This window comes from Diceros bicornis, chromosome 2 (assembly GCF_020826845.1).
Source record: "Diceros bicornis minor isolate mBicDic1 chromosome 2, mDicBic1.mat.cur, whole genome shotgun sequence".
Taxonomy (NCBI): domain Eukaryota; kingdom Metazoa; phylum Chordata; class Mammalia; order Perissodactyla; family Rhinocerotidae; genus Diceros; species Diceros bicornis.
The window spans coordinates 21,817,980-21,842,178 of NC_080741.1; the positions used below are offsets into that span (position 1 = coordinate 21,817,980).

Sequence of the window (24,199 nt, forward strand, 5' to 3'; positions counted from 1 at the left end):
CCCGGGAAGTGGGGGTGGGGGGTGGGCACAAGGGGTGAAGGGAGTCATATATGGGGTGAAGGACAAACAAAAATGTACAACCCAAAATCTCACAATGTTAGAAACCATTAAAATATCAATAAAAATGTAAAAAAAAAAAAAAAATTCAAGGAAGCCAAGAACCAAAAAAAAAAAAAAAAAAAAAAAAAAGAGTGCCTGACAATTAGTAGGAACCCAGTAAATATCTGTTGAATGAAAGAAAATTATAAACTAGAAGAAAATACCCCTGGACAAGTAAAGAGAGTAATAACCCATATTTGACATCTCGAGTTTATGCCCCACCTTTGCAGAACCTGGGCCTCTCATTCTCCACTTACGGAGGGTCTTCTGCAAACAAAATCCACGTCGAGAATTTCCCGACAAAGGACGACTACAACACTCTGTTCCCCTAGGATTAACGTAAGATTCAGGGGATTATCTGATGCACTTGACCTGCTTCATTTCACTGGAAACATGATTCCCTACTCCTTCAAGGCCCTCCCCACATTACCTCTTTGGACTTAGAGTGCTTTTGATCAGTCAAAAGGTGAGCCAGCTACTCCCTCCTCCTCATTTTTGATCCTCTGGCACATTTTATCCTCACAAGCAACTCAATATATACTCAACCTGCCTGGGGTCACCTTCTGTCCTCACTGTCTCTACACCTTCCATAGCCCCTCCCAACCAGCAGAGGTCTGTTTCTTGGACTCATAAGTTTTGGTGTGGTGGTGGTCTTTTTTTTTTTTTTTTAAGGGAAGTAGATTCACCATAGAGATACAATATTTGATAGAAAATACTTCTGGAATAATAATAATTACATTCTTTTTCTTTGATCCAAATGTTTTACATGTATGGACAGCTAATCTTCGACAAAGGAGCCAAGAACATACAATGGAGAAAAGAAAGTCTCTTCAACAAATGGTGTTGGGAAAACTGGATAGCCACATGCAAAAAAATGAAAGTAGACCCTTACCTTACACCATACACAAAAATTAACTCCAAATGGATTAAAGACTTGAATGTAAGACCTTAAACTATGAAACTACTAGAAGAAAACATAGGCAGTACGCTCTTCGACATCAGTCTTAGCAACATATTTTCAAGCACCATGTCTGACCAGGCAAGAGAAACAATAGAAAAAATGAACAAATGGGACTATAGCAAACTAAAAAGCTTCTGTACAGCAAAGGAAACCATCAACAAAACGAAAAGACAACCTAACAATTGGGAGAAGATATTTTCAAACCATACATCTGATAAAGGCTTAATCTCTAAAATATATAAAGAACTCACGCATCTCAACAACAAAAAAACTAACAACCCAATTAAAAAATGGGCAAAAGACCTGAACAGACATTTCTCCAAAGAAGATATACAGATGGCCAACAGACACATGAAAAGATGTTCAAAATCATTAACTATCAGGGAAATGCAAATCAAAACTACAATGAGATATCACCTCACGCCCGTCAGAATGGCTATAATTAACAAGACAGGAAACAACATGTGTTGGAGAGGATGTAGAGAGAAGGGAACTCTCATACACTGCTGGTGGGAATGCAAACTGGTGCAGCCACTATGGAAAACAGTATGGAGATTCCTCAAAAAATCAAGGCTAGAACTACCATATGATTCAGCTATTCCACAGTTGGGTATTTATCCAAAGAACTTGAAAACACCAATGTGTAAAGATACATGCACCCCTGTGTTCACTGCAGCATTATTCACAATAGCCAAGACTTGGAAGCAACCTAAGTGCCCATCAAGGGACGAATGGATAAAGAAGATGTGGTATATATACACAATGGAATACTACTCAGCCATAAGAAACGATGAAATCCAGCCATTTGTGACAACATGGATGGACGTTGAGGGTATTATGCAAAGTGAAATAAGTCAGAGGGAGAAGGTCAAATACCGTACAATTTCCTTCAGTAAGTAGTAGATAATAACAACAATAAACAAACACATAGAGACAGAGATTGGATTGGTGGTTACCAGAGGGGAAGGGGGGAGGGAGGAGGGTGAAAGGGATAATTCGGCACATGTGTGTGGTGATGGGTTGTAATTAGTATTTGGGTGGTGAACACGATGTAATCTATGCAGAAATAGAAGTATAATGATGTACACCTGAAATTTATACAATGTTATAAACCAATGTTACTACAATAAACAAAAAATTAAAAAAAAAACAAATAAACGTGTTGTACACCTTAAATGTAAAAAACAAAACAAAAAACAAAAACAAATGCTTTACATGTACTAATTTAATACTACGGTAAGTTGCAAAAATGGCTATACTACTTTGCAGGTGCGTTGCAGGTGGAGTTTATTTTTTCCCACTTCTTGAATTTGAACTGGCCATGTGACTTGCTCTACACAACAGGACGTTAACAAATGTGACGCAAGCAGAGGCTTGAAAAGGGCTTGCCCTTTCTGTTCTTGGAACCCCAACACCATGTGAAGAAGCCCACACTACCCTGACAAGATGTGGTCCAGTCACCTCCGATGCCTCAGCTGACAACCAGCCAACTGCTTGACAGATGAAGCCATCCACCATCTGCCAGCCCCTGGGCAACCCACCAACTGACTGTATATGCATGAGATCAGCCAAGCCTGAGGTCAGAAAAACTGCCCAGCCAAACATGAGCTAAAGAAGTGCTTTAAGCCACTAAGTTTGGAGTGGTTTGTTTCATAGCAAAAGCTAACTGATACACAACTCCATTCTATAGATGAAAAAATTGAGGCACAGAGATTAAGTAAGCTGCCAAGGTCCCACAGCTATTAAGTGGTGAGCTCTGAGGCAGCCTGGCTCAGAGGTCAAGCTTTGCCAGTTGTCCTACAGAGCTAAGTCACTCTACGAGTTTTAGGTGTTTCCCCACTCACCTGCCTCCCCAAAGGGGGTTAAGTGTAGGACATGAACTTACACATGGCCCCATAAACACAAAACAGGCAACTTTCAGCACTGAAAAACCTTCATTATTTTGCATTTATGCTGCCTTTCAGGTTTGCAAAGTCTTCTGACACATTATAACCATTTAAAAATAACAAGAGTTGCCCAAATGTCCATTGACGGATGAATGAACAGACAAAACGTGGTCTATACATACAACGAAATATTATTCAGCCTTAAAAACGAATGAAATTGTAACACGTGCCACAACACAGGTGAATCTTGAAGATGGTATGCTAAGTAACACAAGCCAGTCACAAAAGGATAAATACTGCATGATTCCACTTATACTTAGAGTAGTCAAATTCATGGAGACAGAAACTATAGTAGTTCCCCCGATCCGTGGAGGATACATCCCAAGACCCCCCGTGGATGCCTGAAACCATGGATAGTTCCAAACCCTATATATACTATGTTTTTTCCTATACACACACACCTATGATAAAGTTTAATTTATAAATTAGGCACAGTAAGATTAACAACAGTAACTAATAATATAATAGAACTATGATAATATATTGTAATAAAAGATACGTGAATGTGGTCTCTCTCAAAATATCCTATTGTACTGTACTCACCCTTCTTCTTGTGAGGATATGAGATGATACCATGCCTATGTGGGGCCATTATTAAGTCAAATAAGGGTTATTTGAACACAAGCACTGCGATACCTCGACAGTTGATCTGATAATGCAGAAGGCTACTAAGTGACTAACGGGCGAGTAGTGGATACAGTGTGGATACGCTGGACAAAAGGATGATTCACTACCTGGGCAGGATGGTGTGGGATTTCATCACACTACTCAAAGTGGTGCACAATTTAAAACTTAAGAATTGTTTGTTTCTGGAATTTTCCATTTAATATTTTCGGACCACAGTTGATCATGGGTAACTGAAACCTCGGGAAGCAAAACTGCAGATAAGGGGAGGCTATTGTAGAATGGTGGTTGCCAAGGGCTGGGGAAAGTGAGGAATGGGGAGTTACTATTTCATAAGTACAGAGCTTTGGTTTGGGAAAATGAAAACATTCTGAAGATGGACAGCAGTGGGGGTTGCACAACAATACAAATGTACTTAATGCTACTGAATTGCATGCTTTAAAAGGGTTAAAAATGGTAAATCTTACGTTATATATAGTTTACCACAATTTTTTTTAAAGGAAAAAGATAACAAGGGCTGGGAAAGGCAATGATAAAATGACAGGCCCAGGGCCACTGTTAGACCAGTTAGAACCAGGGAGCAAAGCAAGAAACCCTGTACCATTCAGGTTTATAGAGTCACATGGCTCCACCCCCTTCTCAGAACGTCCCTGCCACACACTGAAGGCCAGATGGGCTGGCAGATATGTCAAAGTCGCCTTAGAAACAACTCCTGGCTCAAGAACAAAAACCCTGAGGGCCGACCCCGTGGCTTAGCGGTTAAGTGCGCGCACTCCGCTGCTGGCGGCCCAGGTTCAGATCCCGGGCGCGCACCAATGCACCGCTCCTCCAGCCATGCTGAGGCCGCGTCCCACATACAGCAACTAGAAGGATGTGCAGCTATGACATACAACTATCTACTGGGGCTTTGGGGGAAAAATAAATAAATAAAATCTTTATAAAAAAAAAAAAAAAGAACAAAAACCCTGAAATAAATCAAAGCCATTTCCCTGCTCCAATCCCAGCCCAGGAAAACAAAACAAAACAAAACAAAAACACCATGCTCCGCCTCCTCTTGGCAGAATTTGGACTGGGTTTTCAAGATCACGGGACTGATCTGACTTGCTGGTAGGAAAATGAGTAGACATCAGGAACAATAAAGTTAATGCTAATTTTTGATGGGCAGACACAATTTCTACTGGCCCAACAATTACAAATCTTTGTAAACTCTTTATGGAAAACAAAGCTGTAGGAGGAGAGAGTGTTCCATTGAGACTCTGGATGGATGGGCATGGGCATTCCACATGTTTATTATAAAACCAACATTACATTATGATCTTTTATTAAAAAAAAAAAAAGAAGATATATATCAAATATTTACAGAAAGTATAGGGACTTATTTTCTCCTTTTTGTTTATTTTCTACAACAACATTTTTTTAATGAAGCTGAAATGTAAGTTTATGCAGGGATTCCGTTGTCAAACACATTATGTCATTTCAGTCCTAAGGACGACCTCATGAGAGAGCCCAGCTGGTCCCATGACCATCACTGTTTCATGGACGAGATGCTAAGGCTCTGGGAACGCAGCATCTCTCAGAGACCATCTCTGCTATCCAGAGTCAAAGAGGTTTGCAAATATAAAAAGGAAGGGGTGGGGACAAGACCAGAGGAAGAAAACAGGAAGCCCCACTTGGTAGCAGCTGGAGTGGGCCCCACCCCCTTCACTAACAGGAAGGTGAGAGGATGCTGGTGTACAGACAGACTCAGCCACCTGGCCCAAGCCCAGAGGACCCACCATCCACGGAGATGAAGTGTGACATCTGGGCCCAGTCTCAGCCTTTGAGTGTCCTTCCAGTTCCTTGGCTATAGACCAACAAGATCCCTCGGGGTTGAGGGGTAGGGGTCACTCAGAACCTTCTCTGCCCTTCTTCCCGTCCCACTTACAAGAAGGCAGGAGTTTAAGGGGAGGGTTTGCAGGCATACACTGGGCAGGATTCCTTCAATATTCATCGTGGGCTCTGCCGGCTGAGAGTGAGTCAGCCACCCCCAGGGTCTGGGAATTATCTGATTAGATCTGGTGACTCAGTGGCTTGCCCATGGGACTCAGTGATTGCCATGACCATTGTCCTCACTGGCCAAGAGATGAGAGGAAGAAGCAATGCCACAGCCCACTGCTGCGCAGCAGTGGGACCCTCCCAACCCAGCTCCCTCCTCTTTTCCCATCACAGAGGATTGGGGTACAGAAAAGAAGGGAGAGGTGTGAAATCTACTCCAGATGTGTCACCACCAACTGGGGACCCACCCACCAAATTAGATTTGAATGAACCCAACCCAGATGAAGCTGGACTTGCCAGTTGTGTTCCTGTCCCTCTGCTTACCTAGCCACCAGGCAGGAAAGCAGTTGTGAGTAAAGGGGCAACGGAGAGGAAAAGCTCAAAATGTCAGGGGGGCCTGGAGGAACACCTGGTCCACCGGTGTCCTGTCAACCTCATCAATTACTTGTTTGTTCCTTTATTTGTTTGCTCAATGTTTGAACACCTTCTGTACGCTGGCATTACACATGGCAACGAACCAAACAGACAAAACTCCCTGTCCTGTGAAGCTTCACTACTGTAAACAAGTAAACAATGACAAGTCAGGTGGTGAGGAGGGCTGGGGAGAAAAAGCAAATCAAGGAATGAGGATTGGGGGTGGCGGAGATGGTGGGCAGGGAGTTACATTTAATGTTAGCCCAGCAAGGCCTTGTTGATAAAGTCCCACTGGAGTAGACGCCTGAAGGAGGTGAGGGAGTGGACCGTGCAAATTCCGGGGTTAAGACGACGACAAACAGAGCAAGTTCAAAGACTCAGAGGTGGAAGCACGTTGACATCAGCACAACCCAATGAGGACACCGTCCATCGGCTGGGGCTGGCGAGCTGATGAACCAATCTCCAGAGGCCCCTGAATGCAGAGGTCCCTTTAGCCAGCTCTGTCCCAAAATCTGATCTCAGGGGACCGGGTAGAGATGCCACTGTCCCGACTCCAGGGGGGATGCTTTAACAGACCACTCTTACGTCATCCTGAGGTGCGGGCACACGGATGTTTTTTTAATAGATGTTTGTGAGCTCAAAAGAATTAGAGGACAATCAAGTCAAGTGTTGACCCTTTGTACCGCAATTTTAGGTCAAGAATACTACTCCCCTGGGCTACAGTGGTGGGACACAGCCCCAGCTTGGGGGGCACTTTGGAGGGAGGGCGCCTCAGGGTTCTGGATCTTCTGGGGACTGGTGAGGACCTTTAGGAGAAGGGCCTGGGTGGGGCCCAGAGGGAGGCGGAAGGAGGGAGCTGCTCAGGGCTTGTTGCAGACCAACGAGTAACCGCCACTTGGATGTTGTGCAGCCCAGTTCACCAGGCCAGGGAAGGTGGAAGGGTTCCAGGCACCATCCTGTCCAGGAATAAAGGCAACATATCCAGCAGGTTCCAACCAGAAACCTCAGCTCAGGGTTCAGGGTACAAAACCCAAATACATAGCTAGGATCTCGGTAAGACAGCCAAGCATCCAGGGGATCCCGATGAGAAACTGGAGACGTGCGTGCAGGCGGGGCAACGAGGAGGAATGCTCAAGTCCTGGCCCCCAACCCTTGATGAGCCTGATCTTAACACCTTCCTAGATTTCTGGGCTTAATTTCCCAAGGGTTCGCCCTCCCATCATCTCTCCTACCGTGTCCAACATGCTGCACACACACCGTAGGTGCTCAGACACCTGTCGCTCATGAAACATTTTCTTACAAGTGGAGACTTTTGGAGGCGGCATCTCCCATCACACACAACCGGCATAGAAACTACAATCTGAACCAATCACTTAGGCCTGCTTTGGGTCGCGATGCGCACTGAAGAGACACCGAGCAGGAAGCCCACGGGCCTGGGCCTGGCGCACAGCAGGCACCGGGAAGTCCTGGGGGCTCCTTTCCTTCCTCGTTCACAGGGCCTGGCTACCAGGGGGGAGGTGACACAAGCGGCCACACTGCATCACACTGGTGGCGATCAAAGGAAGACAAACACTGAAACCAGAACCAACTTCCACGCAGCCCCCAGCAATCGCATGACCCCTTTTCTGGTCTTTGTTCCTCAGTTGCTTACTTGGGTTCTCAGGACAAAGAACCAAAGTTTCAAGAGAAGCAAATAACTAATTACTCCCAAACCAGCAAGGAGAATGCAAGGGGGCAAGTATTCCTCCTGCTGCCTGACAGGCAGTCATTCGAGAGGGCAGAGGAACAAGCCTGATGTTCTGGACACATCCTCTCATCCACATAAGCTGGCCCCACTGCCTGGGAAGTGGGCCTGGGCACCAACTCCAGGGCAAGTTGGTGCCCACTCACAGGGTCACCCCAATGCCAGCACCCACCCTCTATTAAAGGTTATCAAGAGCTGTAATGAAGGCCGATGTAGGGGGAAGGAAAATAAGAGGCCGACTTCAGATGCAGCTGTTTACAAAGTCACGGCTGTTGCACATCACACAGGACTCCCACTTCTGACCTCTGGCGGGAGATAAGTCAGAAGGTGCACCCAGCGCACCAGTGGGGTGGTGGGCAGAGGCAGGGGAGGCGGTCTGCGGGGCTCTCTTACCTGCCTGGCCACCCTCCGCGCCTCCCAGTAGGGCTTCGAGTCTTCTACGGCTTTGCCAATTTTCTTCACCAGTTCATCCAGTTTCACTGTTGCTTCAACCAGAACAGAGCGGAACTTCTGACGAGCGTCCTGCAGCCAGGGGAAATCGAGGAAACACAGTTCAGGCTTAACAAGGAATCTGCGAAGATCTGCCTTACCCAACCAGAAACACCTAGGAGGGCCTTCACACAACCTACAAGCCCCTAAATTAACACCTTCACAAGACAGCGTCCACAGCAGCACCACCCAAAAGAACCTTCTGTGATGCTGGCAGGGTTCCATCATCTGCACTGTCCAGTCCAGTAGCCACTAGCCACATGTGGCTACTGAGCACTTGAAATGGGCTAGTGAGTCTGAGGAAATGAGTTTTAATTTATTTTAAATATATTTAAATCAAAAAATAAATGTGGCTAGTGACTACTATATTGGATAGCGCAGGTTAGATTAGAAAGCTCTGTCCAGGTCCTCGGGGAAAGGTGTCCAGTTTGGCCACAGCTGATAGCTTCAGTCCCTAATGATGGCACCATTTCCTACACTCCCATGAGGTCCTCAACCATATGACGTGGTCACCATTAAACACTGAGTGCAAATTTCCCACAAGCCAGACCCTGTGCTGGCCTCGGGCTTGGTCCCTGCCTTTAGGGCACTTCCAGTCTTGCTGGTAAAGCAGGCATTCACAGCCCATTCCAGAAAAGTCAGTGCCAGGATGGTAATGGTCCAGGTGCCATGGAACCCAGCAGCAGAGAACCTCGCCAGGCCAGGTAAGACAGGAGTTTATTGGGAGACTTATGGAAAACTTCCAGAGAGATCATACCTACACAGAAGCCTGAAGGCACTTGAGGGAGGGAGAGGAAATGCTGAGTCCCAAGCCGGCAGCAGAGATACGCTCAGAGGGGAGGGGAGAGGGAGTGGCAAGAAATCAAAGGAAGCTGGAAGTCTGGAATGTGGAGAATGGCCAGAGACGAGGATGGCCACCCATCCTGGAGACAGCCACTAGCAACTTGGGCCTCGATAAGAGGTTGGAAGAGAAGAAGAGACAGGTGGGCCGTGCAGGCTTAACCACATGGTGAAAATCAAGAAACCAGACCCATAGATGTCACAAGGAGGAAAAAACATTAAAAGAAGGAATTTAGTCCTAAGTCTAGGAGGATATATTGGAACGTCAAGTCAGTACTTCACAGGCCCCACATCCCCTCAACTCCTTTTCCCTTTGGCATTTGCCTGATGCCGCCGCACTTCAGGGTGCGTGTGCATGCATTTGAGAGAGGGGAACTGGATACTCAGAGAAGAGGGAACAACACATGATCACCAGCCGTGGGGCTGCCCCAAGACCCAACAGCTGGCCGCCGGTAAAACACGTGAGTTCCATTGGCTGCAAAGGCCTGCCTCACAAGTAAATATCTGAAAACTGTTTCTAAACATTGAATTGTAGGGGTCTCTTGGGCCAACGGGATGGCTCACGGGGATGAAGGAGGCTCTGATCACTTCTAATTTCACTCCCCTGTCATATCATGCCATGGGCTTGCTAGATGGGTTTGAAAATGATGCCAGCACTCCAGCAGATGAGGATAAAGGCTTTGCCTTGTACGGGAGTGTCTCGGCTCCTGAGCCCTGTCCTACTTCTGACACAGGCCTTGGTCCCTCCCCCTAGTCCTGCACCATCATCATCTTAGTTTTCTCTTCTCTCCTATCTGGCCAGGCCTGCACAACCTGCTACAGCTTCTGAAGACAGAGAGCAAGACTAGGCTTGTTCTCCAGAGAAACCGCTGATGCAAGAGGGCATCCCAGGGACTAGCAAAGCCCCACTGAGCTGCTGTCGGACTTGATGTCCAGTACATGGGAGGCAGCACGTTGCCTAAAGCCCAGGATTTTTATCAAGGAGATGGATCCAATCCTGGCTAACCTCTGTGAGGCCCTAATCAGCTAACTTCTTTGAGAGTCATTGTTATTACCTATAAAATAGTTACTTTCTATCTCATACAGAGGGTTGTTAGAAGAATAAAGGAGAAGTCAAATGGAAAACAGCTAATAGTTCCTGGGCACACAGTAGGTGCTCAATAAATGCACACAATTCCCCCCCCAACATAAAAAGAGATCCATGATCCTATTAAAAAATACCAAGGCGGAGCTGGCCCACACACTCCACTTTGGTGGCCTGGTGTTCACAGGTTTGAATCCCAGGCAAGGACCGATGTACCGCTCATCAAGCCATGCTATGGTGGCATCCCACATACAAAATAGACGACGATGGGCATAGATGTTAGCTCAGAGCCAATCTTCCTCAGCAAAAAGAGGAAGATTGGCAACAAATGTTAGCTCAGGGCCAATCTTCCTCACAAAAAAAAAAAAACCCACCAAGGGCGTCTCTCTAAGGCAGGGGTAGCTGACGTGATGGACATAATACCCTGTTACACTGTATAGACAGCTGCTTTGCAAACGTACTCGCATGGCTGAATCCTCGCAGCCACCACCCTGGCAGGAGGCAGCATCAGGGCCATCCAGTCCAGACCACAAGTGGGAAACACAAGGCCAAATTGGTCAGCGTGTGACCCAGGGCAGGTCACATCAGCACTCTGGGCCTCTTCTGTACAATGAGAACTGGGCCCACACTAGTGGCCCATAGGCCATTTGGCTTAGTGTCTTTGGCCCGTATGCTGTGTACTAAATGTCAGGAAATCTATATATTTTTTAAAATGTGGGGATTCTCAAATTTCTCATAGGAAAAAAAAAAATCAGATGAGGGGCCGGCCTGGTGGCACAAGCAGTTAAGAGCGTGCGCTCCGCTGCGGTGGCCCAGGGTTCGCTGGTTCAGATCCCAGGCGTGCACTGATGCACTGCTTGGCAAGCCATGCTGTGGCAGTGTCCCACATAAAGTAGAGGAAGATGGGCACAGATGTTAGCCCAGGGCCAGTCTTCCTCGGCAAAAAAAAAAGAGGAGGATTAGCAGATGTTAGCTCAGGGCTGATCTTCCTCACAAAAAAAAAAAAATCAGATGATCTGGCAACACTGTGCCCCCGTTCCTACCCGGCAACCATTGGCTAGAAGTGGGGCAGAAGATGCCCCTGTAGACAGAGATGGCCTTTTCCAGGCCCCACCATCCCTGCACCTGAATCACACCCAACCTGCTTCACTCATTAGGTTCCCTCCCCAGTCCCTGGAGACGTTTGATTTGCAAGAGCTATTCTGGGCACTGGTGAATACAACCCACCAACTCTGCCTCTGTGAGAGAGAAGGATGCAGAGCACAGAGGAACAACTTTCTACGTGGCAGACACTATCATAAATGCTTTAATTCCATCAGTTTGTGCAATTGCTAACAACCTTATCAGGTAGGTGCTATTGTTGTTATTCACCTTTTACAAAGAGGGCGACTGAGGCACGGAGAGAAGAGGCAACCTGCCCAAGGTCACCGAGCCGGGAAATGGCAGAGCCAAGATTTAAACTCAAGCAGTAAATAAGCACAATGTAGTGTGATAAATACAAAGGCCTCAGTATACACACTGAGCAACAGACACACGACAGGGCAGGCCACCCAAAGAAAGTGTCATCCAAGCCAGGCCATGAAGAAAGGGGGCCTGCACCAGAGAAGGGGGCATTAGAGACTGAGGGACTAGCATGAGTAAAGAGCAGCAGGTGGGAGGGCTGGTGGGGGTTGGAGCAAGGAAGGGCAAGTGTGCCATATTAAGGCTTTCGAACTTTATCCCCTGCACAATGGGGAGACACGGTGGATTTTTTTTTATGTAAGTCTCAATTTACTTCCCACACACCCTTTGTCAGAAATGACTGAAGAATGCATTCTACCACAAAAAAGGAAAAGTAATCATAGTTTGCTATGGCTCCACTGTGAACAGCACTTACACAGCTGCAATAATGTAAATACCGAATACCAACTCCAATATAATTCTGTTGAGAGGAAGGGGTCGGGAAAGTGGGTGTGTGGTGGGGACAGAGGGAGGAAAGAGACTAAATCTCATCCTGTCTAGGGGAATATGACAGATAACTAAAATCGAAAAAATCAAGCTGGGGCCGGCCCCATGGCATAGTGGTTAAGTGCGCACACTCCGCTGCTGGCAGCCCGGGTTCGCATCCCCGGTGCACACCGATGCACCGCTTATCAGGCCATGCTGGCGGCAGCCCACATCAAGTAGAGGAAGATGGGCACAGATGTCAGCCCAGGGCCAGTCTTCCTCAGCAAAAAGAGGAGGATTGGCATGGATGTTAGCTCAGGGCTGATCTTCCTCACAAAAAAAAAAAAAAAAGAAAAAGAAAAATCAAGTAGACACACAAAGCCTACTATTTAGAGTCATAGAAGTAAATACCTAAATAATCCGCTAAGATATGTTAACTGATTAAACTGCCCCTAAGGGAGAAAAAATGGGGGTGGGGGAGGATGGGATACTAGAAGGGGGGTTTGTTTGTTTTCTTTTTATTTTGTCCTTTTTTAATTGTGGTAAAATACTATGGTGGATTTTTAAGCAGAGACGTGACCTGATCAGATCTGGGTTTGACCAGAGTGAACTGGGCTCCTCAGGAGATTCTGGCGGACAGAGTCAGGGACCACCAGCCTGGTTAGGTGTGTGAGCATCAAAGGGTACTAAACCCAAGAGACCCGATTTGACATCAGCGTTTCCTCTACAAATGAGGCTGTGTTGCCAGGATGACGATGCAGGACTGGCTGATGTCCAACCACCAACAAGCCTATTCATCCCAGACGTGTTAAAAGCGAAACACAAAGCCAGCCTTCTCCCTGGTAAGATAAAGCGGACCCAGTTCTTTTACCATTCCACAGAAAATCAGGCTACTTGAGTAACAATTTTCCACAAATATTGGGGTGTGGGAGCTCACTAACCAAAATCTTTCCTGCCTGCCCAATGTAACAGCCTTGATTTTCGTGGGTCTCATTCCAGTACCAGAAGTCATGTCCGGTACCCAGGCCTGGCAATCAGATGTGGATACTCCTAGCTTGGTGTCCATTGAGGGAGGACATGTGACCCATCAGAACCAATGAAACTTGATTCTGGGACTTTTCTGAAACTGTTAGGAAGAGGACTTTTTTCCACTGAGATGGCTGAGAGGATGGGCTGAAAGCCTGGAGCAGATAGCAGCCATCTTGGCACCACGAGGGGAGAGCCTGAGGGAGAGAGGGAGGGAGGACGTCCCAGTGACACTTTGAGCTTCTGGGCTTCCCAATGCTTTACAGTCTAACCCTATATTCCATTTACCTGGAGCCAAAACAGCACACTCACCCCCCACAATGGTCACATTGCCTTTTGCTTTGTTTAAGCTAGTTGGAATTGAATTTCTGTCACTTGCAATTGAATTAAGCCTTAAAAAAAAAACTGAAAAATATGCCTTAAGGTAGTCATATTAATTCCATACATTCCATATCACGGTAAAGCACTGGAATTAAATACGGACAACTGCTGAAGGGCTTCTACCCTTGACAAAAAAGCCATGTTTATAAAGAGCAGAGACTGTGGAATCTAATTCAACCTAACCTTTATAAATCATTTCTTAATAAAGAAATTTTTTTTAATTTTTTTTTTTTTTTTTTTTTGGTGAGGAAGATTAGCCCTGAGCTAACATCTGTGCCCAACCTCCTCTATTTTATATGGGATGCTTGCCTCTGTATGGCTTGGTAAGTGGTGCGTAGGTCCACGCCCAGGATCCGAATCTGCGAACCCAGGGCCACCCAAGCAGAGCGTGTGAACTTAACCACTATGCCACCCGGCCAGGCCCTCTTTAAATCTGTCTTAATGCCAGTTTGCCACATCTTAAAGCCAGCTTGTCTCAGTTGAACTTGGGCTTTTTGCCTTATTTCCTAGTGTGGGAGATCAAAATTGGCCACTCCGAAATATGTCTCTTTACCTTGATTATTTTCTCTGATGGAGATTTGACCTCCTCCAAACTGCCTCAAGAATTTAACATAGAAGGCCTGTTTCAGGAAGTAGCCAATACCATATGATGGCTGTAGTACAATGTCAAATATATGCTGCAATAGGAAAGGCACCAAGCCCATCTTATCAAAAATTCTGTCCCTCCCAGGCCACATTCTCTAGGGAGCCCTGTAAAGGACTGTCGGACAAATATTTGCATTTCCATCTCGATGTGAATTGTCTTCTTTCCCTCTGAAATCCCCCATAGCTGTCTCCTCCCCCACCCCCAACATCCTCCTTTGTCTTTATCTAAATTTATTTAAGGTGAAAAACCTCCAACATTTGTTGAGAAACTCAGTTTCCCTGGTTTCTCACATGCATACATGTTATTAAACGTTTTTATTTTCTCCTGCTAACCTGTCTTTTAATTATTTGGCCATTAAGGGAAAGGGCGAAGGGAGATTCTCCCTCTTCCCCAACACTAGCTCAAGAAGAGACTCCACCATGGTTCTTCACCTCCTACAATTACAGGCAAATGTGTCTCCCGAGAGCAGAGTGGGGGTTGCTTCCAGGAATGTCCAGGCATGAGAGAAAGCTGACTGTTTTCCCTATGGTAAATGATCCTTGGAAGGAAGCAGTCAGAAGTGCAAACTCATCTTGGGAGAATGAACAGACCTTTCACCAGTCAAGAAAAACAAGCTATTTACCAGCCAGGGCTGTTTACCAGGTAACTTTTTAGATCAGCATTCGAAGGAGTTCCCTCTGCTTGGATGAGGCCTCAGATCTTCAAATCTGAAAACTGTGTCACATCCATTAGGTGACTCAGACTGAAGGCAATTTATTCAAGCAAAGAACTGCTGAGGGTGGCTCAGTCTCCCTGTTTGAATGTGTCAGTGTGTCAAAAATCCAGCCATCTATCCAATAAGAACTCCAGCTAAACCAAACCAGCCAGCACCAGGGAGCCTGGGACACAGCGTGCCAGGTGTCACCACACTGGGTACGAGTCCCTGTTTTCTGCCCAATCCACTCTCCTAAGCCTCAATGATCTCGCTTGTAAGCTGAGAATGATGGCCTTTCCCCTCCCCTCCAGGAAGGTGTCCCCAGAACCCAGGGAGATTAAGATGGGACATCAGTTTTTAAAAATAACTGCCCTACAAATTAAAGATGACACCACACTTCAAAAGATCCTTAGTAATGCCATTTATAAATACACCACTTTCTGTTTGTAGAAAGATTTCAGAGGCATTATCTGGGCCTCACAATGACCCTGTGAGACGGGCTCAGCAAGAATGACTGTCCCCTGTCTACAGATAAGAGAACTCAGCCCAGGGGTGAAGTGCTGCTTGGCCTGAGGTCACATGAGAGCAAGTGAGTGCCAGACTTCAGACAAAAGCACAGACCTTTAGTCCAATGTGCCTCTCACTTTACCAGTGGTTCTCAAAGTGCGGTCCCAAGGACCATGGGTGGGGGCGGGGCAGTGGGGGTCTCCTGCAACTTTTTCTGGGAGTCTGCAAGGTCAAACGATTTTCACAATCAAGTTCGGCTTATTTGCTTTTTCACTTTCATTCTCTCATAAATGTTCAGGGGAGTTTTCAAAAGACGACTTGATAAGCGATACTGTAAGAGACGAAATGCAGGAGCAGATATGAGAATCCAGCTCTTCTATGAAGCCAGACAAGAAAGAGACTTGCAAAAAACCATAAAACGATTACTTTCTTTTCATGAATATTGTTTATTTGGGAAGATAGTTATTTTTCATAAAATGTATTATTTATGTTAACATGTAATAGGTTTATTATTGTCATTTTAATGAATTAATACAAGCTTTTAAAATTTCTTAGTTTTAATTTCTAACATGGCAAATAATGATAGATATCACCCACAAAAACAGAAGCTCTCTAGGGTACTCAGTGATCACAAGAGCGAAAGGGAACCTGAGGCCAAAGAGCATCAGGCCTGCTATGGGCACAGAGCCACATCCTGCCCTCGGGCCTGCCCCCCAAAGACTCCACACAAGGGAGTAACACCAGTGTATTTTCCATAACAGTGAAGCAATTATTCCTTCTCAGATCTTTCGTTAATCCTTCTGATTTTGTCAAGGAGAAAGCCTCCATTTGGTGCTATGTCTTCACAGCACCTTCAGCACCTCTTTACATTTACTCATCTCCTTTTTAAGAAAGGGAGAACTAGTCCAGGCTCAGAGCCTTCCACAGAGAGAGGAATCTGCTCGAATTTGATAAGCAAACAATAAATCCACTGGAAACAAATAACATTGTTTTGACAATCACAAAGCTGTGCCCTTATGAGCTGGGTACTTTCCTATATATATCTTATTCTTCAATAAAATGCTTGCTTTAAAAAAAATGTATTTCCCTCTGATGGTTTTCCACCATAGTCATAAAGTCTCCTTTTCAAACAAACGAAGTAAAAATGTGAATCAATTTAAATGAAAATATGAAATAAACAGCACACGCAGAACTAGGATAAGGCAAAAATTACAACAGCAGCAGAATAACTAGAGTTAAGGAAGCACTGCCCTAGAATGACTAGAACAGCCTTAGCAGGAACATTCTAGAATCACATGATGAAAGGCATCACTGGAAACATTTTGACTTACTGACCAGTTACAAGGCCCTGAAATGTTTCCAAGCTTACTACAAATCACGTTTTCTTTTCATGCATCCAATATACTCTTTAAGAGCACTCGTGGCAGCTACTAAAACACACAAAGAAACCACTTTAAACAGTGCTGGGGTGAAAAGGGAGTAAGTGCTCTCCAGCTCTGTCTGAGAGAACTTTCTGCAAGAATGGAAATGTTCTACAGATATCTGTGTTGTCCAATACAGAGGCCACGGGCCCCATGTGGCTAAATGAAAACTTGAAATGTGGCTAGTGCAACTAACTGGATTTTTTATTAAATCTTAGTTTTTAAATTACAACTTAAATAGCCACGTGGCTAGTGGCTACCATATTGGACAGTGCAGATCTGGCTCCTAGACCCTGGATCTCACGCCGCTTCTCACTTTGAGAGATCACGCCATGCTTCCCAGGCTCCCCAGCTGCCTTTTCTCCTTGCCTCTGTTGGGTTTTTCTTCCCTCAGCCCCAGCTCCCACAGGGAGTGCTTTCACAGTCCTGTGAGAAGGGGAGCCAGGACAATCTGATTTCACCTTCAGGAATTTTGCAGCAGAGGCAGAATTGGAAAGACTGCCCTAGGGTAGAGCCGGGGCCTAGGGAGCCAAACCAAAAAGGCTGAGGCCCCAGGGCAAGGAGAAGGTGCAGGAGCAGGGGTGAGGGGAGCAGAGGTGGAGAAGGGAGGCAGGGAGAGGGCAGAAGACCACAGGGAGCTGGAGCCAGCCCCGCCACTGCACAGGCCCAATTCCACATCAGCGAGGTTCATCTAACCAAAAGAACCTTGCTAAAACAGCTCCAAAGGGATGGAAACATGCATTTTGGAAAAGAAAGAAAGGGGAAGAAAATACCAGGACCTTCAAGTTGGGAGAAGCCAGAATCATTGTTGGAGACCAGGCGCCTAACTGCCTTCCCTTCTCACTCCTCTTTTCCACCTCAAGCCCCAGTTTCAGTAGCAGAGGCCTCTTTGGGTGTCTGGCAAACCCACCACCTCCTTCTGTGGGGACTGTGCCCCACGCACCAGGCAGAACCTAGCCACCATGTTTCTGATGCATACAAGATCCTCTCTCAGGGAACAGAGCAGAGGAAGTCAGAGAAGGGACAGACAGAAGCAGACAAAGAAGAGGTGACAGAGAGAGAAGAAAGCAAAGGAGAGAACAGCAGGAGGGGTTGTGGGAGATTGTCTGGGCTCCTGACTCTAATCCTGCAATTGCATGGCCAGATAATTTAGCAATCAAACCAAGGCACTTTGAGAGAGAGCAGGGGCACTGCTAATAATTATGCTGGGACAATAGGCAAAAACCAAGACTGTCCGGGCAAACCGGGACATCTGCTCTCCCTATGCTTAAGGGCCTACCATGCTTCCCTCCCTTGGGTTCCATGAAAGGCTCCCTCAACCTCTCAGAAAAATCCTCTCTTTTAATGAAGCTGTTTGAGTGGTTGTGGGACAGAGTATAGGGGATTCTAATCCCAGCTTGGGCACTGCCCAGCTCCAGGCCCTATGCAACTCGACAGCTTTTGTGGTAAAGCCAGACCCTGTTTTCTCTTTCCACAGCACCACACCATCTGTCCTGGTTCTAAACCACCAAGAGGTTCCTTCCACCAAGAGCGAAAAAAGGAAAGTAAGAAAAGATGGTAAGTTGGGGTGGGGGGCTGGTCCAGTGGCACAGCTGTTAAGTGCGTGCGCTCCGCTTCAGCGTCTGGGGTTCGCAGGTTCAGATCCCGGGCGCGCACCAACACACCGCTCGTCAAGCCATGCTGTGGCGGCGTCACACATAAAGTAGAGGAAGATGGGCACGGATGTTAGCCCAGGGCCAATCTTCCTCGGCAAAAAGAGGAGGATTGGCATCGGATGTTAGCTCAGGGCTGATCTTCCTCACAAAAGAAAAGATGGTGGTCAATACGGTTTCCTGCTGCAAGTTTTCCTCTACTGAGGTTAACAAAGGTGTTGGAGCTTTTTTTAGGCCTAAGTGGCACTAAGTTCCTCCTAGGCAGAAGGGCTCTGGTTTACAACTCTGATTTGACTATAGAATGTTCCTAGATAAGCAGGCAAGCACCCAGTCCCATCTCCTGGAACATTGCAGCCCGCCACAGCTGTCCAGCCGGACTGGACCACGCAGCTTCCTTTGAAGCTCTGGCCATCGTCAAGATTCCATAGCCAAGCGAGACACTGCCATTTGGAGGCTGAGTCAAGGCAGTTGGCAGGTCCAGGAATGAGGGAAAGGCTTTTTTTTTTTTTTTTAACTTTTTAATTTAAAATAATTGCCGACTTGGAAAAAAATGAGGGTAAGATGCAGACATGATGCCCTTTACTCTGAAATACTCAGCACATATTTCCTAAAGATGAGGACATCCTCTTACATAACCAGAGCAGAATGATCAAAATCAGATAATTAACATGGATACAATGCTATTAATCTGGTCTATGACTTCATTCAAGTTGCATCAACTGTCCCACTAATGTCTTTTATAGTAAAGGAAAAGTCTTTTTCCTGGATTTGCACTTGCATTTAGTTGTCATCTCTCTCTAGTCTCCTTTAATCTGGAACAGTTCTTCAGTCTTTGTCTTTCACGGCCTTGGTATTTTTGAATAACATGAACCAGTTATTTTGTAGAATATCTGTCAATGTGGAAAAGACTCACTTTCAATTCATCTTTTTTGTTGATGTTAGATAGGCATGTATCACTGGAATGGAATTTAACCAATTACAAAAAATATGTTCAAATAGCCCAAGGTCCAAGGGACCACAAAAGAAAAAAACCCATAAGTTCTTTAAACCTTCAGGCACAAGGGTCAGTCCTACGAGGCCCTGGAGGAGGGGCTGAAGTTACATAAGAACCCTACACACACACACAGAGCTAGAAAGACAGACAGGACCCAATGCTTTTTCATTCATGGCCAAACATGTGTTTTTAAATTCAGAGGATTCTTTGTGTAAGAGGATGTAGAATTTCAGAAACCATGGCATTTTACCAAGTTCAACCACAAGTGGACCACTTCCATGTTTACGCCAAGAGGCTTATTTTAACATATTTCCTCAAGCTCAAGACTCACTTTTTTCAAAAATTCCCAAATATTACATTTTAGACAAATAATACAGTTGATATGCACTTTTATCAGGGGTAGTGTTTCAACCACCACCCAAGTTGTTATGCAATACAAGGTCCATTTTATAATTAATACGAGTTTTAGAATCAGGGCAATATGGTGAGTTCATGACCCAGCCTTGGAAAGCTCTAGAGATCATGTAGTGCAGCCTCTGATGGGAGCTGCATCCACCCACCACAGCATTCCAGGGAGCTGACTGTCTCGCTTCGTTTGGATAACCTTCCTCCTGACTTTTTTGATAGCGCATCAAAATGCAAAGAAAGGAGGGCACAAAATGCAAAAGAACCAAAGTCAAAATCCTTTGCTATAACTTTAGAGACACAGAAGAACCCATCAGAAGAAACGGCTAAAAACATTATAAGTGATTGCTTCTAGGAGTAGAACTGGGGTGGGAAGGAATGAGGCAGAGGACTTCCATTCTTCACTAAAACTTCTCAGGGGTTTTCCTTTATGTGCAAGTACTACTTCAATAAAAATAAAATTTTAAGTCTATTGCAGCATAGACTGACCGAGGAGCTTTTGTATTTCCCCCATCTTCAAAACTGAGGGTGATTCATAATTCATTCAGCGCATGGCTAGATTAAAATCAAAATCTCAGTCATACAATTACAGGGCTGGAAAAGCCCTTGGCCCATCTCACAGATGAGGTAACTGAAGCCTCAGGAGGTCAAGTTCCTCTCCCAAGGACGTACACCTGGTGAGTGTCAGGGCAAAGATTGAAAACCTGGTCCCCCAAGTCCTAGACCAGGGTTCTTTCATCTCACCAGCCTCAATGGGGACCTCAGCATATGTATCCTCCACACCCACAAACACACATCTCAAAACTACTTAAGGGCATGGGCTCCAGCCTCAGACTTCTGCATTCAAATCTTGGCTCCCCCACCCACGGACACGTGACCCGGGAGAACTGACTCCATCCTTCAGTGCCTGTTTCTCATCAATGTCCTCTAGAGCTGTTGAGAGAATTAGTAGGATAAACTATACAAAGCATCTAGCACAATACTTAGCATATAACAAGCTTTCAAAAAATAGTAATGGTTTTTACACAGGTGCTGATATTCAATAAATGGCAAAGTGTTGAAAGGAAAGAACCAACGTTTGCTGAACATTGTATGCTAGGTACCACGCCAGACACTCTACAAACATCACCTTATTTAATGCTTAACAGCCCTGAAAGATAGGTATTGCCCTTCTCATTCTAGAGAGAAGGAAAGTAAAACCCAGAAAAGTTAAAAACCTTGCAAAGACTGCACAGCTTATTAAGGAACAGAGGGAGAACTCAAATCCAGTTCTCCTGAAAAGCCCGTGCTTTTCCTCCATCATGTGCTTTGTAGTTTAAGTCTCTACCAGCTCCAAAACAAGTTTTCCTACACTTTTTTGACCCCATGTTTCATATCATTAACATTTGCTTTAACAAGCTCTAACTTGGGGAGTAGATCCAATTGCTAGCCAATACCTACAATCCCAAGATTCTCTTTCCCCAGTGGAGATGCCAGCAAAACCAGCGGCAGGGAAGGAAAGCAGGGTGTCAAGAGCTGTTCAAGATGCTTTAGAACCTTCTCCCTGAATTTATAAAGTGTCTCCCTGGCTATTGTACTTTTGCGTCTAGGCTCTACTAATTTTTTCTAACTGAAGCCACGGCACCATTTTCTCTCAGACAAAATTTTTAAGAAATGGGCAAAGCGGCAAAGAATTCCCTATAACAAGACCCACAGCACTGCTAAAATCTGCTCCCTCTTGCTTCTATTGTTGCTGGCTTGTTTAAGGGTCACTGGGAGTGTGAACCAAAGTCCTTGCTTTGCTGGCTGGTTACCCACTAGAGCAACTGGAGAAGGCGCTGTGACATGGGGTTGTTTATGAAGTTAAGGAAAACGGATGTCCTGCAGACCTCAAAACAAGTCACCGTCTCTACATCACCGCCATGAGAGGGGCAGTTTTAAAATGTGGCTCAAATTTTTTGGCACCCATCCATTCTGCTCCCACCAAGAGATAGAGTCTATGTCCCATCCTCTTGAATTTGGGTGGGCTCGTGACCGTTGAACCAATAGAATCCGAGGGAAGTGCTGCTATGGAACTTCCAAGACTCAGACAGAAAAGGCTGTGATGCTTCCACCTGGTCATCTTGGGACGCTCACTGTGGGGGAAGCCAGACACCACGAGGAGGTCAGAGACCCTGAGAGCGCCATGCTGGAAAGGTCAGACGTCAGCACTCTGGTTGACAACCCCAGCGGAGCTCCCAGCCAGGAGCCAGTGTCCACTGCCAGCACGGGAACGGGCCTCCTTGGGCATCTAGTCCAGTCGAGCCTTCAGATGACCACAGCCCCAGCTGACATCTGATTGCAACCGCATAAGACTCCTCAAGCGAGAACCACCCAGCTGAGCCCTCTCCAAATTCCGGACCCACAAATCATGGGCAAATAAAGAAGTTGTTTTACGCTATTAAGTTTTGGGGTAATTTGTTAGGTAGTCATAGTAACCAGAACAATGAGGAAGGACAACACCCCCATTTCATCTCTTCCTCCAATAAAGCCAAAAACCAGGGAATAGAACATTAGAGCTGTAGGCTTCAAATCTATCAGAATGAAGCTGGATCCTTTTGCACGCTGGCAACAAAAGAGCAGGGTGGACGGAGACACCAAACCCCATTCGTCATGCTGCGGCTGAGTTTGATTCCAAACAATAAAAGAGTTTATATTAAGTGGGCTCAGCGGTGGTTATAATAAACAGTGGATGTTCCTCTCATTGTCTCCCTACTAGCAGTTTCTTTCTGTTGGAGCAAACATTAATATCTCTTAGATAATATAGCAAAACACAGCAAAGGAAAAATCAGGCAAGAATAGAACAAATTCCTTTAAGGAAATGAAAGAAGCTGATTCTGAGCTCTCTAAGAGCTGCTTTGCAAATTATCATGGGACTCTTGGTTAAAATGCATTGCATAAAAATGATGTAGTCTTTACTGCTGGAAACATCTATGTGGCCATAGGCAGATTAAGTAATTCTCAAAGACGAGGACTAGGCAAAGACAACTGGGATGCCTGCCAAAGGATGACGTTCAATAGATGTTTAATTCATCCAGCCAAAACACACACACACACCCCAATCCATTAAAAATCCCTGCAATAAATGCTCAGAAGGAAGAATAACAGCTAAATATTAAAAGGCTCCAGTCCATAGAGACCACAGCTCTCCGCCAACTTGTGGGTTTGAAGAGTCTATCAAACACTGGGACAGCAATGAATCCATCGACCCTCATGGCCTGTCTTTTTTCGAGGTGGGGACACCCGTTGACATCTTAGAGTCAGAAGAAAGGCATCTTGGATAAACCTGGGGATTCAATCATGTCACTGTACAAAAGTTTGCTTATACTACAACAACAAGTGCCTACGTTCCTGTGATGGGTTCCAGCTGAGGGGCCAGGAAAGTTTATGTGTTATCTCATTGGTCTTTAGAGCTTAAAAGGAAGACACATCCGATTTTTTTTTAAGGCAATAGAGTCCATTTCAATATTAGATAGCTATTTCTGTGTTCTAGTCAACAGCCCATACTGGTATCATTTTGCTGATGTGAATGATGCTGCAAGAGAGCCTATATGTGCCTACTAGCCTTTATACATTTAGAAACAATGCTAAGACTCAAATACACATAGTAACTAAGTTTGAATACCTAAATATTCTTAATATTTGGAATATTTTCCACTATTATATCTTGGTGATTTTTTTTTTGTATTTTGCAAATAAGTGTATAAATGAGGGTTTCTTGGCCGCAGACAATCCTAAAATGCCTTTAAAGTACTTTTCATCCCTCCATGAATTACCACAATGAGAGCTTAACAATACAGTAATTCACCAAGCAAACCCAACAGCAGAGTTTACTACAATTACAGCAGAGACTACCAATCTGAACATTTTTTCCCACCAGCCTTCACAGTTCCTAAAATTCCTTCCATAGAAGTTTATTTCTTTGACTCATAAAGACATCTTTTTATAATAGTGCTTCTTTCTCCACCCCCATCCCCAGCTTATGAAAATGATAGAATATGGTCATTGTAAATAATTCATAAAACACCAAGAAATGAAAAATAAAAACCACCAGCATTCTTAGCAACTAGCAATAACCACTAGTAACATCTGAGGGTACATTTTTCTAGAGCCATGCTACTCAAACTACGCGGTAATGGATCTTTTTCCCCCCAACCCACCACAAATCAACACTTGTGTAGAATACAATAAAAATATGCTATGAAATGCCATTTGGATGTCACAGTAATGTCAAATTGCTAAAAAAAAAAAAAAAAAAAAAATTCTAGAGTCTCGATTTCTGTATTTACTTCAC

General features: G+C 45.2%; 1 protein-coding gene across 1 annotated transcript in view; it reads right to left on the bottom strand.

Annotated features, from left to right (window-relative positions):
* Positions 1–24,199, bottom strand: part of SH3BP5 (SH3 domain binding protein 5) — a 73,707-nt gene that overhangs the window by 38,728 nt on the left and 10,780 nt on the right. The window contains exon 3 of the mRNA XM_058553394.1: positions 8,216–8,344. Coding sequence (XP_058409377.1) covers positions 8,216–8,344 — 129 coding nt within the window. The remainder of the gene's footprint in view (positions 1–8,215; positions 8,345–24,199) is intronic.